The sequence below is a fragment of the Cardiocondyla obscurior genome, linkage group LG16, assembly GCF_019399895.1.
Source record: "Cardiocondyla obscurior isolate alpha-2009 linkage group LG16, Cobs3.1, whole genome shotgun sequence".
Classification (NCBI taxonomy): domain Eukaryota; kingdom Metazoa; phylum Arthropoda; class Insecta; order Hymenoptera; family Formicidae; genus Cardiocondyla; species Cardiocondyla obscurior.
The window spans coordinates 2,382,121-2,404,377 of NC_091879.1; the positions used below are offsets into that span (position 1 = coordinate 2,382,121).

The 22,257-nt window shown below is 45.4% G+C and overlaps 2 protein-coding genes and 1 non-coding gene across 3 annotated transcripts; 1 reads left to right on the forward strand and 2 right to left on the reverse strand.

Annotated features, from left to right (window-relative positions):
- Window positions 1–1,168: 1,168 nt before the first annotated feature.
- Window positions 1,169–22,166, reverse strand: LOC139109128 (muscle-specific protein 20). The gene is made up of 5 exons (XM_070667955.1): window positions 22,017–22,166; window positions 13,358–13,439; window positions 4,361–4,490; window positions 1,815–1,935; window positions 1,169–1,628 (listed from the first exon to the last, which is right to left on the reverse strand). The coding sequence occupies exons 1-5, from the start codon at window positions 22,038–22,040 to the stop codon at window positions 1,437–1,439; spliced, it is 549 nt and encodes a 182-aa protein (XP_070524056.1). The 5' UTR covers window positions 22,041–22,166; the 3' UTR covers window positions 1,169–1,436.
- Window positions 13,819–13,959, reverse strand: LOC139109201 (U4 spliceosomal RNA). Its single transcript, XR_011546803.1, has one exon. It is a non-coding gene; the product is annotated as a U4 spliceosomal RNA (small nuclear RNA).
- Window positions 15,617–19,959, forward strand: LOC139109129 (muscle-specific protein 20). Its single transcript, XM_070667956.1, has 4 exons — window positions 15,617–15,758; window positions 18,211–18,410; window positions 18,497–18,617; window positions 18,776–19,959. Exons 1-4 carry the CDS (start codon window positions 15,753–15,755, stop codon window positions 18,953–18,955), a joined length of 507 nt encoding a protein of 168 aa, XP_070524057.1. The 5' UTR covers window positions 15,617–15,752; the 3' UTR covers window positions 18,956–19,959.
- Window positions 22,167–22,257: the final 91 nt, after the last annotated feature.

Genomic DNA, 22,257 nt, shown 5'->3' on the forward strand with positions numbered 1-22,257 from the left:
GGTTCGCTGGTCTCCCTGTCCCTGATACGATCTCGGTCCCTTCGTGGACGCGAGGGAGAGGAGGGAAAGGGAGACCAGGATGACCGCTCCGCGGGCCGCGGGATCCGCGGCCCGCGGGCGCGTTTGTACGCGCGCGGCTTGCGAGTGCGAGTGCGTGGTAGGATAGTGGGGCGCAGTGATGCGCGGAGCGGCCACTCCGCAGCGCTCCCCTTTCAAAAGGAACATAGGAAACGGCGAGAGGTAGCGAGCCGCGATCGCGGAATCTGCAACGCACGGCGTCGCCTTCTTGGCGTGATGTCACCCTGTGCCGGGGGGTCCCCGAGAACTGGCCTGCTTCGATCGATGCACATCTTTCCGTGACCACGCCGCGTCTCCGCGACCACGTCATTGCGCGCGGCGGAGGGCCGCGGGCGAGATTAGATTCGCGAGCCGCCGGGGAGGAGATGATAACGAATCTCAAACTTAAAAGAGAGAGAAAGGAGACGATCTCGAAGCGCCGCAGTTTCCAGTCGCGTTACATTCTTCCTTGAGCTATTTTCTGAGGGTTTTTCCTGAGGGTCGTGATAAAAATTTATTTCTCGCTTACGAATATTAGATCTCGTTGCGCCTTCGGGATTTTGTAGTATCACTTTTAGCCATGTGTTTTTTAAATAGTAGATATGAACCCGATGAGAGTGTCACTTACATAGGTGTATACTCTCGCTGCATACGCGGAACGACAGAGTGCACGTGTTGGAAAAGGGGGAGGAGGAAAAGGGGAACGGAGAGAGTAAAAAAAAACGGAGCGGCATGATTTCGGATCGGTGAGTTTCGTCTTAGGATGCTCGCCTGATCCACGGCGGCGTCGCGTGTAGAAACCGTTCAAGGAATGCGTGTAACGCATGTACGTACACGTCACGCCCACTCGTCGTCGGGTGTCACGTACGTGGCCGCGGGCGGCGGTGTTCGCGTACGCACGCACGTGTTCGCGTACGCGATTACGTACGCCGGGAGCGCGCACGTGCGTGCGCGCGTGTACCGACACGGAACACGCGGCCAAAGACGATTGTCGGAAGCCGAGCGAGCTGCCAGGAAACTAGCAATAGCGACAAGACTCGCTCTCTAGGAATTTGCGACGGGAGAAAGAGGGACAGTTCACGACTTGGAATAACAAAGCATTACTTCAAAATTAATTCTTGATCTTTGAATTTATTAATTAGTCGAACACGAAATACATCTCGCTAGATACTTATTAGAATTGAACGCATAGGGGGATCAATATTCCCCAAGACTTTTTTCCTCGATTTCCTCGACGATATTCTCGTAATTACGAGCATTACAAAATTCGATTCATTCGTTACTTTTTAAAACACTGAATGTTAATCGTTTCTAATAACTCTTTCACATCGCAGAATATTCTAATGGCGATAATAAAAAATAGGCGTAGGCTTTGCGAATTATTTTCCAAGAAGTATTTTTCTCGTTGCGCCGAAGTTTTGTCCAGCCTGAGTGGCTCCTTTATTGGTGCCGGCTTGCAGGCCGATGAGTCCTTCGCCGGCTCTTAGCTGTTCCTCCGTGAAAGATCTTTTGTTCTCGTCCGCTGGCTTTGGACCCAGCCAAGGGCCACGCCACTCCGGGTGTTTGTAAGTCTACAAATTAAGATCAAAAAGTTATATTTTCCTTTTTAATTACATTATTAAACATTTTAAATTCGTATAAGTTATTTAAATGTTAGGATATGCTTTTTAAGATTCTAAAAAATTATATTTATCCAGAAACTCTTTTTAATAATTCGACATAAAAATATCAAACGGAGGTCGTGATTAATTAATTACCGTTCGGCCAATTGCGAAAATGGTATTCGTCACTTGAGCGATATTTTTCCGCTCGATCAGGTCGACTGCCTGAAAGAGATCCACGTCGGGCACTCCATACTTTACGCAGGCCTTCTGAAATCTGAAAAAAGAAACCGAACACACCTTTTTGTTAATAGAACAAATTACAGGCGTATATTACATAAATTCGATAAAAAAGAAAGAAGGGAAAAAAAATATTTGCATGATCTCGAACATGGTAATCATTCGATCTCAAATTTAATAAGCGGAACATTTTGAAAGAACGAGAGGTACGTCGAAAAAAAAAATTCCCGCGATGAAGAATCACGGGAGCGCCTCGAATGCAACCGGCAAGTCGAAGGGACGACAAAGGCGGCGAAGAAACAAAAGACCGGGCGCCGTTACGTTCAACTCCTTTATACGGCTGTTTGCCTGAGCATCGCCTTGGGTTAGTGACGCGCTTCCATTGTTCGGCCGCTAATTACCGCTGCGCGGTAATTAACGAGCTCGCGCGACGGCGGCCGGGCGCGCGACAAGAAGTGGCGGCCTCGCGTGTGCCCGTTTAACAGGGCAATAGAATTGTTCCTCGAGGACGACGACGAGATCCCATTAATCGCGGCTCAGCTCATAACGCTCGCGAGATGAATTATTAATTTGTATAATTTAATCGTCATTAACACTTAATTTCTCCCGCTGAGAATCAGACTTAAGATAAATCCAGTCTTTGAACTTTACATCCGTGAAACGATCTATGAAAGTGATCCATCCGATCGCGGGAGGGCTGAAACGTTTCTATGCTTTCCGGACGCTGAATTTCGGGTCGGAAAGGGGTCGCGGGGTCGTGAAATAAATTTGCCGGAAGCGCTGCAGCCTGCTATCCCGGATGCGTTTCCGGCACCGAGCACACGCGTAGCCTTCCGAATAACGAAGATTCCCTCGCCGGTATCGATCAAGCGCGGACCTGTTGCACCGGTCAGCTCGGTAGCGCGAGGCAGGTCAGTGCTCACGGGCGGCCCGGTTATCAGAGTCGTATGAGGGGGTCCGCGGAATCGCGCGGAGTCGCGCGTGCACCGTCCGTGACGATCTTAACATTTCGCGAAGACGCGGCACGTCCACCTTCATCGGGATCATGCTACTCGCGTAGAAAGGGAGTAACGCGGAGTGGCCGCGCTGCGCATCGTTCGCCCCACTACCTCGGGGACGCGCTCTTAAACATTCAAAGCGCGCCACGGGTAAGCGCCGACATGCGCACGCCGGGCACCGCGAGACAACGCGGGACACGCGTACGACGTGACGTTCTCCGGAAGCGCGAGGGGCGCATCCCTTTCTTGAGACCGCCGGGGTGGAAGAGAGAACTGGGTGCCGCGGGGAAAACGCGCTCTCCGCTTCCGATCTAAGGGCTCGATCCCGTTTATACACAGGGGGCGGATTACCCCGAGCGCATAAAAGGAAGGGAGGGAAGCAGGGGATCGCAGAGGGCAGTTTTACGAGCCCACCCGAGGGCGCACTTCTTTTTGCGCCGTCCTAAAATCACCTCTTCGCGGGCAAATACTTTATCAGGATTGTAGCAATGCGTTACAGGCATTCGACGCCGGGATACTCTATTTTCGGGTCGGATATATTGCCGGTTCGGTCATTGTCGCGGAACCCTAAGTAGTCACGAAAAGTATCTGAGTGTAGGAACATTCCCAGGGGAAGAATAGAATATTTCTCGTAAGCCCTAAAACCTATAAAAGAAAAATGCGACGCTAACAGCCATGAAAGGTTCTCCCGGCGGCTAATTGCAAGCTGATAGCCGTTCAATTAATCGATCTCGTAATTATTATGTCAATTTTTATGCACAGAAGTGGTAGGACGTATCGAAGTTGTGCCGAAGAAGAGCGTAAGGGCGCGAAACGCGGCGCGAACGCTCGCAAACGCTCGCGGCGGCTGCGCCGCGGTTGCATATATCTGTCGGTTTCACTTTCATCGCGCTCCAATGTATAGATGGTCCCGACCTCAGACTTTGTCGGTTCTCGGCTGGCAGGCGAGTAAAACACGCAAGTAGGTACGCGTTACCCGCGTCGTTTCGCGCTCAATCAGTGGCGCACGCGGACACCGCGATTACCGCGCGACTCTCGAATCTCAGGGCGAGTCGCACGAGGGTCAACAATCTCTCGACTCGACGACGACGGTCGTTGATCGGCGTTGTCGATACCCCGCAGTCGAGGAATTGACGCAAAACACTGTCGATTGCGTAAAGTCGACGGCGAACTAGGCGATCAGAAACGTACAAGAAGGCGCGCCTCCGGAGAAGCGAAACGCTTCTTCGTAAGAAAATCATTTCGCTCGAGTGGTCACGGATATTAAAAATAAGAAATTAAAGAAAAAAAAATTACAATTGTTCGAGGTCGACAGGTATCGGCAATACTTAATTGACTCGATAACTAAAAGCGCGAGCGAATTAAATAATTAATTTAATAATTTATTTTATAGTCTCCACTTATGAAAAAACAATCTTTTAATCGGTAAAAAATTGGGGGAAAAATAAGAAACGTGATACTGACTGATTAAGATTGTCCATCATCTTGTAGTCGCCACCGGACGTGTTGATCTTCGAGATCAAACCGGGTTGCAATTTATTCATCAGCATGCAGAGCAAAACTCCATCCCTCAGAGCGTCCTCGTAGCTTACGCCTGTAAAAAGCACATTTCTCGTGTTAGCATCATTACGTTTTGCGACTAAAAAGAAACATATCACGAGCAATGCGAATCTCTCCACATTTAATCGTGCCGCAAGATACGAAAGATAATAAATATCCCGCCGATTAATTTCCGTCACACGCAGCGCGAGATATATTCCTCTCGAGATCGCAAGATAAAATCTCCACTAGAGATATTATTAAAAAAATGTCTCAGTGCTCTTTGTTCATCACGGAGAACAGCCGCGCTCATCAGCCTCATTTGTACGGGGAAAGTCCCCGAGAGAAAAGGAGAGCAATTTCGCCCGATGGCGAAAAGAATGTTGATGACCACGGCCGCATCAGGGCTGCAGAAGCGACGTACCCTTCCCCTCGTCCACCCGGGAACCGCGGAGGGCGCAAAAGCGACATGGAGAGAAAGGGGGGAAAGAGAGGGTCCGAGGGCTTGCGCGATGGGTGAAACGAGCTTTGACTTCCGCGTGTAGATTCATCAACGTCCGCCACGTGCTTTCCCCGCCACTGGCCATTTTTTCGCGCGGCGCGTCCGCGCGCTGAGTGGCGATTTCATCGTCCCTTCCACCTCGCGGCCCGCCCAGTCGGACCGGGTCCGGCGGGATCGAACGCGCGATTCACCGCGAAATAATAACCGCGGCCGCCCGTGCAACCAGCGCGCGCTTATGGCGCCCCATTATGCCAAGAGGCGAGCCAAGGGGGCATGGCATTTTTTGTCACGTAGCGCGAAGAATCAGGAAAGGCCGGCCGCGTCTTGCGGGCCGCGCGCGCTCGCCGGCGCCTTCGCCGGCCGCGTCTCGCCGTCGGTGTCTTCCCCGTCGGCGGCCCTCCGGCGCGGCCGAACATCTCGGCGCAACGCGGCTCGTCGCCGTACGAAAGACACGGCGCTTCTCGGACTCTTAGGGCCGCAGCCCGTCGCAGGAGCTGTGCGTGCCCGCCGCTGTCATTGCGTTTTTTTGTCGCTGCCTACCACCCCCGCCCGCCCACCACCCCCCGCGCGTCAGCGATACAACTGGTGTATCGATGTATCCAATCTATCGGCGCGCGACGCCGCGCCGGCCTCCCCCGTCGCGGCAAATTGTATCGACGCGCAGCATCCCCGAAGCAACAGTTGGCATAACCCCCTTGGCCGCCCCTCGAACGGTTTCCCAATAACCGCGGGTGCGAAGACGATCTGGGAAATTAATCCGCGGGACGTCGTTTAATTATTGGCGGTCGTCTAATTTGCGCCAGTTAGCGAGATTAGGTCATTGAGTTGAGTGGACCGAGAACAAGCAACTGTTGATGTGGACTGCTACGAGATTCTGGGTTACGTTTAATATATTCGTTGTATATATCGTCGCTTATCGCTGCTATTCGGATGAGATTTGATGATAAGAGTATTCGCAGATAATTTTCCAGCTTCTCATTTGTTGTAGGATTTTAAAAAAATATTGTAGTAGAAAAAATGAGAGAGAGAAAAAGGAAAACGAGAATGAAATGTTTGTTAAGTCGATGTATGCAGTTTAAGAGTGATAAGAGAGCTGCATGCGTTTGTGCTTTGAGCTTCTGAATGCGTCAAACTGTCACAGTGTAAATTCTTTTCTTTTTCTTCTACGCGAGAGGATTAACGTACTTACTCGTCTATGTTTTTATCTTGATTATGTTTTCTGCAATTTTAAATTTAATTTTAAATTTGAAACATATTCCTTTAATTCTTTTCGGAAAATGTAAAAAGAAATTTTTTTTCCATTAAATAAAAATTAAAACTGCATCTAAAAATAAAAAAATGATATAGTATGAAACCGCACAGCTTCACATTTGAGATTTCACAGTGCGATGATATTAAAAACAAATTTTTGCAGAAATGCATATTGAGAAAAAATCTTTACAATAAAGAAAAAATAATGATAACAAGCAAAAGGGTTGTCGGTGCAACCTGACAAAAGCTCTCTCTCGCTAATTAAGAAAGTTAGAGGATTTTCGGGCGGAAGGACAAGTGCCAGCTGTCTAAAAGACTACTAGCCTGATCCTGCAAGGACGAGGCGTCACGTGGTTTTCGGCTGGCGAGGATCGCGTTAATACGCCTACCCTGAAATCTGTTCGCCTAGTACGCGGCTGGTCGTATACTTGAATTCTCGATTGACGAGCCATCGACAGGCGATTGGTTCCGGATGGCCCGTTGAAATCCCGATCGGAAGCTCTCTAATTATCGTCGCGCCGCGTTCGAAATTATCCGCGAAAGCAGTTTTTGACCGTCAAAGTTTCGACCTACGGCTCCGCAGTTCCCGAAGACGCGTCGCACATTTTTCTCTTCTTCGCTCGAAACGCCTGACCGCAGTTGTGATTTAATTAGCACGCGGCTTTTTTTTTTCGAAAAAAGAGAATTGATCGCAGAGAAGGGGTGAGACCTGTTGCTCGTTTTGTGTAGCGCAGACGGTTCGGTTGGTATCAGGAATGTATTACAGGCTTCCGACACGCTCGCACTTCCGCCTCCCTCCGAACCTCCCGTCACGAGAGTCCTACGTTCCTCGAGAACCTTATCCCCAGGGATGTCAGCCTTCGTCGACCACGCGAGAGAGGCATTCTGTGAAAACTGTAGTTTTCAAATGTCGCTTACAGATAAATTTTATCGTCACGTTTATAATACACGTATTATCTTCCACGAATATTAAGAGAACTTTATCAATTCGAAGTACATTTTTTACCTACAATAACATTACGAAGTAAATTACCGCAATTAGCACTAGAGGTATCTTTTTTCTTTTTTTTTTCGTCTTGCTCTTATGCTCGTGATTTTTTAAGGATCTTCTAAAAATCTTTCCGAATCCTTTTCGATCGATTTCAAATCCCGAAGACACAGGAAAGTTGCGCGGCGACATTACAATCGGGCCGGACTTTTATCTCTCCGCGGGGCGAATTTCACGCTGTACGGCGCCGACGCTTTTCCACGATATCCAGGCAGCATCCGGCGGTATCCGACGCTCCGCTCTTCGGCAAACAAATATGCGACGGGTGCGCGCGGGCCGGCACGTCCTCCGCCGACCGGGGAGATAAACAAGCGTGACATGCTGATAGGTTCCTGGTAGTGTCGAAACGCGGTGAGATGTCGTAAACCCGAGAAGATGACAGAAAATCGATAGGCGCCCGCCTTCGCGGTCCATCGGCGGTCGTCTTCGCTCGTTTTTTCACCGCCGCGGACGGTCCGCGGCGTGATGCTGGCCTGATCGTTTTCAGACGCCGCGCGTCTTCTCTGCCCGCAGCCTTCCGCGAGGGGGTGAGGATAAAGGGGGAGGGGGAAAAAAATCCGCGAACGCAACAAATATGTATCGACGAATCGGGACCGTTCCCACGAGTGATGCTATCCTACTACGTTGACACGTCACGGTCGTCATGTTGGGAGAACTTGACGTGAAATCGATGCCGCCGCCCTCCGGCATCCTCCCACCGGCGCTCGTAATTCTTTCGAGTGGCTGGTGATAAATCCGCGGACCGCAAGACGTCGGGGGTGCTTGAACATACGGAGAGATCTCGCGCTAGAGAAACCCGAGTCGCGAATAATGTTAATGAGCGGCCGTCGTTTTCGCGGAGTTGAGACAGCGATGACCACCGGAATGTTGATCCTGTCGGTCGATTAAAGGAATCCCTCCGGTAATCGAAAGCTTTCGTTATTGCAATTATTTTAATTAATATATTTTAAAACTTGTATTTAATTATATTGATAATGATACGGATTAACGCTCGCGGGAATCTGGCTTAATTTGTTTCTCGTCTGTAATCAATTAGACTTTTATTTGTGCAATAATTATCCTTTTCGATTCATTGCGCGGTTTTGTCTATGAATTCGCGATGCTTCGTGCGACTCGTTATAAACAGATTTGATAATTTATCTCGCAAGGAGAACTCGTCGGAGGGACAGAGGCGCGACGGAGCGCGCTTGCGTCACCGTGGTATTGATTAAACGTCAGGTTCATGTCATAAAGACGTCACAGGCACGGTTTTCACCAGGACAACATCCTGCGCTTGAATTTACGACCGCCGACACGGCAACAGGTCTCGCGGGAACTTCGCCACCGCGTTCTACGCAGAATCCGAGGTTCCCGCCGCTTTCCTTCCCGGCGATAATAAATTCCGACGCGAGAATTCGTGCCAGCAAGATAAATCGCCCAAAATCTCTGCTCTCAAATCATTTCGTCATAAAAACAAAAATTAAAAAAAAAATAATAATACAGAAAAAACAACGCGCATCAATGGTTCTTAAAAAGTTGCTGTTCCGAATGAAATACAATTAAAACATTTAACTTGCAGCGGCGAGAAAATTATCAGATGGACTTACAAAGCAGATAAGAGTGAACAAAAAGGGGTGAGACATTCGGTTCTCTTTTCTTCTAGCTACATCTACGAGCTCTTAGTTTCATACGGTACGAGATCACGCGACACGTAAAAGAATCCATGCAGATGTGTCCCTCGGACACCCCTATCCCTGCCCTCCTTATCTCGGGGAGCGCGTGCGCCAGCATCACCCATAACTCGCGGCGAGGGGACACCTGTTGATCGCGCGACGCTCGTAAATCTAGCTCGGGGCTGTAATCCTGGTAGGCTCGTCTCGGAATGACGTCATTGACGATCTCTTGACGGACAACTGACACTCGCGGCCCGTCGTCGAGTGATCGGCCGCTACCCCCGGGGCCCTCCCCGTCGCCCGGCGATTTCTTTTCGCGCCGAAGGAGTCCTCCTTCTTACGTCCAACCCTCCCTTCGTTTCCCCCCCGAGGGTCCAGCGCGCGAAGCGACGCGTCCACCCCCATAAATTCATCTACTGCTCGCCGTTGCTCCCCTAGTAAACGCGAGCTTCCGTGACGTCACGCCGCGTTACATGACAAGAGCGATGGGGTTGATGATGCTCGATGATCGCGGCCCGGAGAATGATTTGGGTCATTTAGGTCCAGAGATTGAGAGGGAGGGAAGGAGGGTTAGAGGGTGGGCGCGACGCGGTTCGCGAGGGTCGTAATTCAGCGGATCGACCCGCGGACCGACGACGGGACACCCTATAAATCCCTCAAACGTCTGCTGATGCCCTGATGCACCCGAGCGACTCGCGCCACCGTGACGGACGGATGACTGACGTTTCTTCCGTTTCGGAAAGCGTCGCCGGTGTTAAGCGGTGTCCACATCGACGTAAATCGCGAGATAATTACGTGCAGTAAAAAAAAGAGACTAGGGCTGAAACTCCGCGCGCGATGCAATCGTCTCGGCGCGCGATTGCGAGTGAGTCAAATTTGGAAAACGTGCCCTTTGACATCCACGTAATTTGATTTCGCGAGCGTATATCGATGGCCGCGTTGCGTCTTTCCCGGGGCAAGAAATAGACCGCGGGCTTCCGGACCGCCTGGCTGAACCGAATTCGAATTGGGAAGCGGGATCACGCGTCTCGGACTCTCGGAGAAGAAGACTCGTCGGTGTTAACGCGATCGCAGTTGTGAATGCTGACGATGTGCACTCCACGGCTGCGGATGATAATTACGCAGCGGGAGGGGAGGGACGAAGGAAGGAGAGGTGACACATAAACTAGTAGCGCAAGGTACGATCATCCGGAGTGTCGTATGCAGTCCTGATATACCGGCGTCCCTACGACGTAACATGATGTACAGATGACGGTAAATCAATACGCATCGTCGGCTTGATGTTCGAGAACGGTGACGTAAGGCTGATAAGAAAGGCCGACAACGGTATCGGAAACGGCAGGAACACGTTGAATATACTCCAAGTGCGTATCGCGCGGGGATGCTTGACGCTAACCGAAAAGCACGTGAGCTTTCTATAATTATTAACGAGGCAAAAGATATATTTTTTTTTTAGCCGTTTTTTTTTTTCGTTAACATTTACATTTAATTAATTTTTATTCTTTAGTTATTAAATTTTTTTTTTTTTAATTAAAGTAACATTTTTCTAATTAATAATTTGTTATCGGATACAAGCATAAAACGCTTCTGAATTATTGTTTCGTCGGTGAAACAGTCCATGTGTGTCCCACTAAACCGAACCTTTCGAGTTTCTCTGGATTCTCTCCGAAACAAACGTCGGTTAATATTCAAGACGAGTCGCGGTGAGTCGTTAATATGATATTTCGCGATCGAGCGCCCGTCAGACAAAGATCGTGCCAGGCATGCCTCGCGAGCTTCCGAGAGCAGGCTACCATCCGTATTTGGAAGTCCCGTGGGTGCGCCTTGAAATTTCTATCGAATTCCCGCTGCACGTGCACCGAGACCGCCGGCTGTCTGGTGGCGATAGAAACGCGACGGGAGGAGTGCGCTATCGCGGCATTTAAGTTCAATTTTAAACGAGTCAATAACATCAAAAGCTTCAACTACCCGGGTCGCAGCCTAGCGCAGAGCTCGAACGCGGGACTACGTAACGTGTATACCGCCCATTGTGATCCCGGGCCACCCCCCGGGACATGTTCTGCCAAAGACGGGGCTGGAAGGTGAATACCGGGCACGCGTTCTCAAAGCACCAGAGCAGCAGAAAAGAGACGAAATAGCGCCTTTTCTCTAGATGCGTTACGGATTTAAATATTTTGACAATTATTTTTGTAATTATCATTTAACAAAATAATTCCATTTTAAGAAGACGTGTAAAAATCTACATATCGCCACCCCTTTTCCGCGATTCTAATTTGTTCTCTCGCTTGGCTCACGTTTGAAACTCGCTATCTGCCTTACGTCTTGCGTACTCTACCTTCGGGCGAGGAATGTGGAACTCGTGACATCAAAGACTCATCTCTTAATTTTTTTTTCTTAGACGTGCGAATTTTATGAGATTTATTTTATTTTTTTTTTTTTTTTTCTGTCGGAAAGTCGCGACGGATGTCGCCACTGAAAACAGAGCTCGGCCTCCTTTCTTTCTTTTTTTCTCGCACCCGGGGCGCGCTTCTGGCAGGTACGTTTGAGATTCGCGGACACCAGGCTTCCACTCGCCCAAGAGAGCTTTCTTGCGGGTGGAAGAAACCCCCACTTAGATAAACGTAGGTATCCGGAGGTACCTAGTGGGGATTAATCATGTTCCCGAGTGGGGGTGGTTTCGTCGTTTGGCCACTTCCATCGCATCCTCGACGCAACCAGGATGACAGTCATGGGTGGAAGCTCGTTAAATCTAAACACTCGGCGTAATCAGCGTTATCAACGTATCTCGCGGCCCTTCATCCGCTCGAAAATCCTTGGCGAACGCGACGGGAACGACAACCGCTGTGGACGGTCGCCAAAAGCTCGCGGCGAGCTTTCGGAATGACTCGGAAAGCGACGCGACACATTCATCGAACTCCGTCAATAATATTTCCCGAACTCTTCGCGGAAAAATTTTTTTATTGATTAATTTATTTTTTAAATCGTTTTTCTTATTTTTTACTGAGGAAATAATTTGCGTTTTATACTTTGGAAATTTTGTAGTATTAATAATTTTATTATTCAATAGTTTCTTGGTGACACTTAATTTTAATCAAAGGGCAAAGTAGCAGATATCGTAATCAATTACTTATTAATATCTTTCTTTATAATCTTTATTCTCACGTATTCAGAGTATAATCTTTTTCTCACGTATTTTTTTAATTGATAAAAGACTTTATTTTAAGTCGTTGTTTTTTTTATTTAATAAAATAAGCAAAGCAAAGAATGTGGTTGTATCACAGTCGTAAGACAGTTTTATGCTATTTTGATTCTCGTCGAGGGAGCAGCCCTCGTTCAAACAGCCGCAGGTGAGAAGTGATACGAGTGATACGAGTAAACGAGGTCGCGCAAACGTACGTGAAGTAATGTCGATTGCGTCGACGCCTGGCGTGTTTGTCGCAACAGGGATGTATGTCGAATCGAGGGTTGCCTGCTGAGGCATGCTCGATAGGGTGGCTCGCAATGACGTAACAAAGCGCGCGTTTTGCCAGGCAAGTATTACGCGGCAAGAGGATGAAACTACCCCCGGTGGGTTCTCGACCGTGAGTTCAGTAATCTCGTAAAAAATTCCCGACGTGCTTTCGACACGTGCTTGTTTTCCGAATAATTCACGAAGCGCGCTACGACTCGCGAACATGTCTCATATATTCATTAATAAATCCCGCACGAGATAAGAAAAAATTTTATCGCGATCGCTGATTAAAGGTGAGAATTTTTTTTTCTCGAATAAAATGTCATTAAAACGCGATTAAATTTAACGTACAAAGTTCCATTAAGAATATTTATACAATTAATTTATTAAAATGCGTCGAAGTTCCGCTGGCTTTCGAGGCTTCGGCGAGCGCACCTACGACAATGGATATCCGAGAGACGTTCAATCCCGCGCCAGCTGTACACGTCGGATACTCGAGATCAATATCGCTCCACGTGGCGTATACTCGCCGCCACGGTTGCACGAGTTGCATCCTCGACCGGAGGTTGGGTGTGCTATACGGGGGAACTGACCTCGACGAAGCTTAACCTTTGCGACGTCACGCGACCTGACATTTGTATCCAGCAATTATGCGATTCGAGTTAGATAACGTCCCGCGGTGCCACCCTCTCGGCCGAGCCCTTCCCTTGTCCCCACGACGGGGGTGAAAACGTCGAAGCGCTTTCGGATTCGCGTCACCTATGCGGAACAGGAGTTTATATATGCACGTAGAACCATTAAATCTTGGCCTTTACGTACGAGTAGCTTTATTCAATTTTCGCGTAGGAGAGATTCGCAAAGTTGTTTCATTGCAATTACTGTTATTTTTCGTAATGACCCTAAACAATTACTAATTATTTTTTGTAACATGAAAAATGAATGGCTGGAAGTCCCATAACTTTTTATCTAAGTAGATGTTGGTGATTATTATGTTAATTGCAATGTCTTAGAAGTCTACCTTGTGGAAATCTTCGACCGATTACGGTCTCCACCCACTGCTGGGCTTCAGCCTCTTGGCTCGCCTCGCGCTTGCCAGCAACCTAGAATAAAATTTAATTTGAAGTGACTTATTTAAGTAGCTGTCAAGATTAATAAAATTAATAAAATTACTTGTGATAAATATTGAATAATGTAGAAAATAATTATTTATGATAGGAAGACGACTTCGTAGTTATTATTAAAAATGATATTTTCAATTTAATAGCAGTGAGACAAGATATAAAATATCTTAGACAAATTATTAATAGGATTTATAAAGCCGACAAATAATACTAGAGCAAAGTTAAAGTTAAACGCAAAGAAGACGTGAAGAGCCGTCAAAGTTAAAATATTACACTTTAATTTATTACAAAAAAATTAGGATATATAAAATAAAATAATTTAAGAGATATATATTTTATGTTTTAATTAAATTATCAGTTTCCGCAGAAACTTTCAAAAATTGCCGTAGCCGATGGTATTTCACATCGTCATGGCGGGGTATTGGTAAAAGTTTTCAACTAGCAATAATCGCACCTCAGTAGAACTTCATTGGTTACGATATCGCCACTGCGCAAAGCTAACGAAACATGCCAGCGACCGCGTATTCATAGTACCGGAGAAGTGATTTTAACACCGAGTAAGTTGAGTGTTCGAACGCCACGTAGTGGCAGCCGCTAAAACAAAAAAAGCCGCGACGAGCAAACTTGCGCGAGACCATCTCCTCCGGTTCTGCCCGTTCATTATTCGAGTACAAATTTTACCATTGTTAAACCAATAATTTAAACGCTGGACCAGTCGGGTATTTGCAAGAAAATATATTCGACCAGGATTGTAGAACGGCAAGTATCGTGCGCTCGTAGCTCACCGAGAACGCGTGCGCGCTGTCGGTCGCGTCTCGACTTTAATGTCTTTAAATTCGCGCTGCCGCTCCTTTACTTCGGTTTCTCGGTCGATCTATCATCGTACGACTTCTAACGTTTTACGCAAATTTATTAAAATCTTTTAGGGAATTGTTAAGAATATTAAACGAAAATAAAAGCTCTTTGGGTAACGCTGTAATAAAATTATAACTGAGTTTTTAATGAACTTATATAGAATTAAAATACTTAAGTCAATTTTTTTTTCTAATTTAGTTTTAATGATATATTATGTATTATTGTGTATTGTTTTATGTTTTGTATGTTTGTTATCGTGCCAATGCCTAGAAACGTTCGAAACGTCTCGCGAAACGGATTATTTGTCTCGAAGAAAATTATCAACGACGTGCCATTTGTTGCAAGTCGGTCCTCAAACGTCTGCGCGGACCCGTCACGTTAAACGATAAACTTGGAAACGGCGACGATTGACGAAATCTCTTTCCTCTCTAAACTCGGCGGTGGCATCACCCTTCGAAGTGGCCGGAGTCCAGAAATTACAGCGTTTACGTATCGGCGTTTTCCGTCTGGCGAACGTCCACGTATGTCGAACGCGCGTATAACGGAATCGCACTCACTTGCATTTTTCTGCTTCGCGGAAATATTCTATTCCGCGATGAACTCACCAGAAACCGGACGCGACGTTTTGCAATACGCGGATTTAAGTTGCCATTTTGAACATTTTATAATTTTTTTATTTCTTTTTTTTATTAAATTATTAAATTAATATAAATGTAAATTTTTTTTTTAATTTCTTCGAGAATACTTTCTGCTGCCTCAGTTTCTGCGCGAGGACGAGCCTCGTATGTAATGTGCGATTTAAATCGCACACGAGACTATAACACGAATTTGCGAATCGTTAAACCAAGCTTTTATGCATTCTAAACTGTTTATCAATTAAATCTGAAAGGCCAAAATTGCATATTTAAAATTAGACATTCGTAGAACGTGTGCACACTAAAACCATATATGCGTACTAAAAATAGGAAACGATCAGACGCCACGCAGCTGTCAGTAAGAAAACTCCGTCCTGTCGGATAATAAAATTGTCTGCGTTTAAGCTCGTATATAATTCTACGGTGGTTCATAAACTATTGCGACACCACGGCGACTCTCAGCGTACAACTTTCCCCGTGTAAACGAAAAAAAGAAAAACACGGCTCGTCCGCGACACGTTAACGCCGCTTTTTTTTTTTTCTTTCTTTTTCCGCGGACCGTAATTAAATTTAGGGTCGCGTCCTGTATTTAGGGCCGCGGTGTCAAGATCTGGTTACGAGCGGGGGTGTGGGAATACCCGGACGAAAACCGTGGCACCCGGCCAAAGGCACTTAAACACCGTCGGAGGGGATGACGCCATATAGCCGTCGCGACGCGCGGCGTCCGATTTAGTTTCCGCTCGACATCATCGAAGTTTGAAATCCGGAAAAGCCGCCGGGGAACGTCAGCGCAGCCACAAAAATGCCGGTACGTCTCCCTCAGAACACGTGAAACGCTGGTTCATCCCGCACTCCGGTGCCGCAATTGATCGCGATTCGATTAACGTGTTCTCAGTGCCAAGCTTTCGCGCGTTTTAATCTACGCCCGTTTACTTTGCATAAATAAAATAGATAAAAAAAAAAAAAAAAAAACGATTAGTGCGCGATTCGACGGAGATGTGAGGGGTTTTCTCGTGTCTTTTCCTACGTTTGTAAGAAACATTTGTTAATTAAATGATTAATTATCAGCGTTGTCTGTAACGGCGTCGATCAAAGAGACGATCTAGGACGTATTTATTTCTCGGCTGTCGTAAAGTGAATGCAGCCTGCAGGCGTGCGATTTTTATTGTTTAACTTGGCGGCTCGAGATCGCCGATCATTTAGGACCATAACGTAGAACCACCGCGGTATTTATAACCGCGATTCGATCCATCACTCTGATACACTGTTTTACGTCAGTGGCTCGTCTTTGATGTATGTCTTTCTCCTCCACATCCGGCGTATTTATATCCTAACACAAATAACGTTATGCAACGTGGAGTTTTCGATGTTGCCCCTAAGCAACGGTAAAGCTACACGGAGAAAACTGTACGCTGAGAATTATGACGCCACAGTAGCTGGTGGACCACCATAAAATTATAAGATTAAATTATAGATATAAATATTAAATTACAGACAGAAGATACAAAATTTAATTGCTAGCCATTGCCTGCCATAACGTTTAAACTTATAATTGCAAGATGGTCCACAACTCTTGCGGCGTCATAATAATTCTTAATAAAAAAAAAAAAATTTCTCCGCGTAAAAACGGCTTTCGAGAATGTCGGTACTCGACGATGAGTTTCGGTGGGTTTGGGTGTGGCCCGCGCATGATAATCTGCTTCCGAGGAAGCACGGTAATTGTCCCTCCTACATCAAAACGACGCAATTCCGCACAGGTGCGTGACTCGATCTGTCAACGGAGCCAGTCTGTTGGAAAAGGCCCACGGGTCGTTTATGCGCGTCCGTGCAATTTCATCTCGAATTTAGTGAACGGCCGTCGTGCTCCGCGAAACGTCCTCGGAAACGGAGGGACCGCGAACGGAAGCCGCTCCCCTTGAAAATGGATCTTAAAATATCATCCCGCGAGTGGACGGGACGAGAAACACGTTGCCGCCGCTGAATCTGACACTTCGGAGATAAGGGGTCGAAGATTCCGACCGACGGCGAGTTCGAGGACGTCTTTGAGGATTTTACAAAAATATAATCTCCGTTGAAACAACCCAAAAACCGCTTTACATTATTTTTAATTCATTCAAATTAAATTTTAAACTTTAAATTAATTATTTAAATTTATTAAAAATTAATAAAAAAAAAAGAAACAGAAAAAGAAATTGTCATTCGACGTTGTCGCAATATACATCAGCGTAAGCAATAATACGTGTCTTTGTCGCGTAATCGTGAGCGAATTTCGCAATGCATCATGCGAACCACGCGGCCAATTAGGACGAATTAGAGTCGTCGTCATTATATTTCGGTGATGCGTATCTTGGCTGAATTCACGGGCCGAGATGCAGACGCCCGCAGCACGCACAGCTGCGCGGTGTTTGTTCGCGGTGCTGCTGCAAAATTGCACAATTCCATTGTATATCGATGGCAAAACAAACGCCCCGTGGGTCGCTTCTTCCGAAAATATCGCGTGGGCCGCGGGGCGGTTATCGCGACGCGACGTTTATCGCGGGTCTTCAAATCCGCGCTTATTCGAGATTCCGCCACTCAATTTCGCTATAAATACTGATTTATCGACACGGAACGAAGGAAGCCAGATTCGCACCGGGCAGCTGCGTGGCTCGTAAATCGTCTCGCACGTCACGAAATTCCGTAACCCGTTAAAATGCCTGTTATCCGTTTCTCGCGAGACATTCGCCGCGTAATTGTTGCGAAATTTATGCGTCCGATTGAGGCGCGACTAATTGCCGGCTTACGCAAACAGCCGTATCGCCGTAAATCGTCTCCCGAAATTTAACGCCCTGTTATTCAACGAGATGTAATATGGAGTAATGTTTCTTTAGTATCGAGAGCGGAATCGGTGCGCTTGAATCGCGATTGCATTTCTTAGATAGACTCAGGTCCGCGCGAGCCCACGGAACAGATGTTCGACAGCTCAATGCCTCTTTGCCAGTTTTCGTAAAAGCCAAGATACCGCCCGCTCGTATTTTATTTTCGATGTTGGACTTTACGCGGGTAATCCTACACCGCCACTCACCGCAATCTATTTCTGATACGGCCATTTTTAAGACGTCCAGAAAATGCTAGCGACATTCGCGCGCGCGCGGGGGAGGCAATGCATTCTACTGCGAACTACGATGATGCGACAAAAGATGTTATAAATAATCGCCCGCGAGAGAAAGCCAGGGAAATTGGAATTTCATTCGCGACTTCATTAGAATTTTATTTTTCAGGGTCGCAATAAGGAACAAGAGACCGAGGTCCTCGCCTGGATCGAAGCCGTGCTGGGCGAGAAGCTACCGCCAGGGAACTACGAGGATATCCTACGGGATGGCGTAATCCTATGCAATTTGATCAACAAACTCGCCCCCGGCTCGGTAAAAAAGATTCAAACCAAGGGCACGAATTTCCAGCTTATGGAAAACATCCAGAGGTAAGCTAGCCGTTCTCCTACGTTCGAATTTTCATATTACGATAATTTTTATAACGCGACTTCGTATACGTTGCCGTTAACGACAGATTCCAGGCAGCCATCAAAGCCTATGGTGTACCGCAGGAGGAAATCTTCCAAACTGCGGATCTCTTCGAGAGACGCAACATCCCTCAAGTCACTCTCTGCTTATACGCCTTGGGCAGAATTGTGAGTAGACTCGTCGTAATAGAGAGTCACAAGTGGATATCTATTATTCCGTGCAATAAGCCAGGAATTTTTCTAATGATAACGAATTTTCAAGCTTGCATATTGAATTACTAAATATCTGGATAATTTTATTTGAGATAAATGCTTTTTCGTAACAGACGCAGAAGCATGAATGGACCGGTCCTAGCTTAGGGCCTAAGATGGCAGATGAGAACAAAAGAACCTTTTCCGAGGACCAGCTTCGTGCCAGCGAGGGTCACCTGAACCTTCAAATGGGATACAATAAGGGCGCTAGCCAGGCTGGCCACGGTGGCTTTGGCAATACTCGGCATATGTAAATTTTCTTTTCTTTTATAGAAAAGAGTTAACACACGTCTGTCATATAAGTTTACGCTGACTGATTAGACTATCGAACACGAAGTATGATGCAAGAAAAAAAAAAGAAAAAAAAAACAACGTTGCAATAAATCGCATTTCTTTTAACCGCGCGTATTAAGGGTATGTGCTAAAGAATAAAAACTTAGCTTTTGAGGTATTTCTAAAAATCTCTAAATTTTGCAAAGATAATCAGAGATAACATCTGTCTACTTTCGTCGCCGACTATCATAATTGACTTGTCATAAATGAGATCGAGTAAATTAATTTCAATTTTCCATTTAATAAAAGCCATCTCTTGCTTTCCTTTTACTGCCTCTTAGATATGCATCACCATAATATGTATTCTTAATTTGAGTCATACTTTCTTCTTCTTTTTTTTTTTTTTTTTTATTTCGACTTGAGACATTGATATTTAACGATTAATTTATTATTTGTACTTATTTTATTTTTTTCTTTCTACGTCAAATATTAATAATGTAGCGGTATAGATTATTAACCCTTTATTTAATCACGGGAGAATATATTTTTTATATTTTACAGCAGCTGTAGTTCGCATGTAAATGTAATCATATTTTTTTCTTTTATATCGCGAAGACGAGCTTTATATTTAAAAAAAAAAAATCCTTCCTTCACACAAATAACTTTTATACACGATTACACCTGACTTTTATATTAAAAATTGAAATATACTGTACTATTCATATATTTATATATATGTATAATTAAGTCTAAACATGACACACACGCGTAACACAACATTATAACGTTTTATACATATTAAAAAGCAAAATATCTAAGGAGCTTTTAAATTTAGAAGATAAAAAAATATTTTAAGATCCACGATATAACAACCAATTTTACCTCCATATTTTACACTGAACGACTTTAAATGACAAATAAATTTCTGTTGTAAATTAAGCTTTATAAATATGCTGCACTTTCTTTTTCTTCGACGTACATTAAATTAACACACGAAACCACGAAGTTGTATCATTATTTGAATTGATATATGTATGCAATATTAATTAATAAATAAATACAAATAAAACTCGTCGCGTTGACTGTATAATTGTTCTAAAAAAATAAAAAAATAAAAGAAAAAGAAATGTCAGACAACCGCGCGAGCCAAGAATAAATTTCTGAAATTTATGTTAATAGCGCGGGCAATTAAGACGAACAAATGTAGCGGGGAAACTGTTTTAGAAGTACATTACAATTTGGGAGTAAGCCAGCCGCGTGCAATATTTTTGACACCCCTTTCGCCCAGCGATTCCAGTAATTCTATGACGAGATAATCGCGAAAAATCGACCTTTGATTAGAAAAAACTCCTCCGTTGAAAAGACTCGCAATTATTATTCCTATTTTATTTATTCAATTAAATATTCGATTCGAAAGCCTCTTTCCTTTCTATTGCATCTTTCGCGCTTCTCGTGCAGATTTTCTATTTCATGCCAAAAATATCGATTGCGAGAAAGAAGTACTCGCGGAACGAGAGACGTCGAGCGAGGGATTTTCTGGCCGCGGTCCATCTCTTTTACCGTGCTTATCTTCGCACCCACGCGAGTACCAAGATACCCCAGCCAGTGTTTGTAAATAAATCGGAAACCTCCTACCACGTCATCCGTGACACGCTTTTCTCGATTTTTTTTTTTTTATTTTGCGGAGGCTAATGAGAACGCGTCAACCCGTGGCATTTTCTGGCGTGGCAAAATTTAATTCCGGTAACTTTTGCTTTCCTTGGCAAAACCCGAGCGCTTCCCGGGTTATTTCTAGACCGCCGTGGCACACGCGGCGACCGCTGCTGGACTCGGGTCACGGAATATCACTTTAATCTCAAAGGCGCGCTCGACCCGCCTCGAAAAAAGAATTCCCACGTGTATCACGGTATTAACGCCGACTTCGTAAACTCTTGCTCGTACCACCGGCGTAAATTAATTAGTCAATTAAATGTTTAATTATATAGATAATTAATGGCAGCGATTTTATGTAGTGCGCTGACCACTGCGAAGCGTCGCGTGAAGATTTGTCTACGGTAGAATTTGATATCGGGGTTAATTTCTTCGTATCGACGTCAAAGTTGAAAATTATTCGCACGTTTGAAGGTGGTGCGCCACGATAAATTTCGGCGGATGATTCATAAAAGCGAATTTTGAATTAAGTGCGCCTCGATGCGTATGGCGAAAGTCTCGCGGATTGACGCGCCCGTGAGTCAGTGCTTTGAAATAGAAAAGTCTTTGCCGTTTCAAAATTTCCAGAGACTGTTAAAAATACATACGTTGGAACGGTATATCGTGGAGTTTTATTCGCGCAGCGGGGTGACTTTGCGAGACTTTTATCGCGAGATAAAATGAGACGAAACTAATTGTGTCCGACGCTTTTAACACTCGCAACAATTTTAAACAAGCAGAATTTATATTTAAAAAAATAAAAAAGAATTAAGCAACGTTCTCAAGTTTTCCTAATAAATATTTCTCTGTAATTTTCTCTCAGCTTTATCATTATTTTTACGCACTTACGTTATTTGGATATGAAATACTTATGCTCTTTTTTTTCTTTCCAGGAAACTTAAAAATCCCACGCGATATAAAAGCGACGCGCAAAAATCTTGTAACAACTCAACGTGAAATTAATCGATTTCACGTAAATCATAATTCTACCTACAAAATTACCGTGAATCATCCAAGTATATTACACAGGTAGGTATTGTACGTCACACGCCGCTTACGACGCATTTTAATTAAATGTAGATCATTTAACAATTCGTAAAAACAGATTTTTAGGTTAAGGCGCTCTTTTACTTATACATTTCAAAATCAAATAAACTTTAAATAAATGAAACATAAAATGTGCGCTTCCCGTAATAAAATAAAATAACGACGAGACGTAATATTAATAGAATGACGAGAATTCGTAATAAAAAATGATCCCGAACGCGCTATAGAGAAAAACCGCGTAAGTGGCGGTGGACGTTCATTACGATTCAGTTTCAAAGAATAATGTGAAACGATGCCGTCGCTTACCTGCCAGAGTGGGCGTCCAGGCATGACGAAACTTCCTGCGTAATTCGAATTCCCTCTCGTCAGATCCTCGTCGAGAAATTACTTTCCGCGCCGTGCGTGCTGCGGCAGATCCAAGCTCGTGCACAAAAAGTGTGCTCCACCGCGATCGCGCTGCGTATATATGCATGACAGGTGAACGTAAGTGTTGGTGGTATGCGTGGGGGCGTTTCTATATATGGACCACTTACTCACCACTTCATTC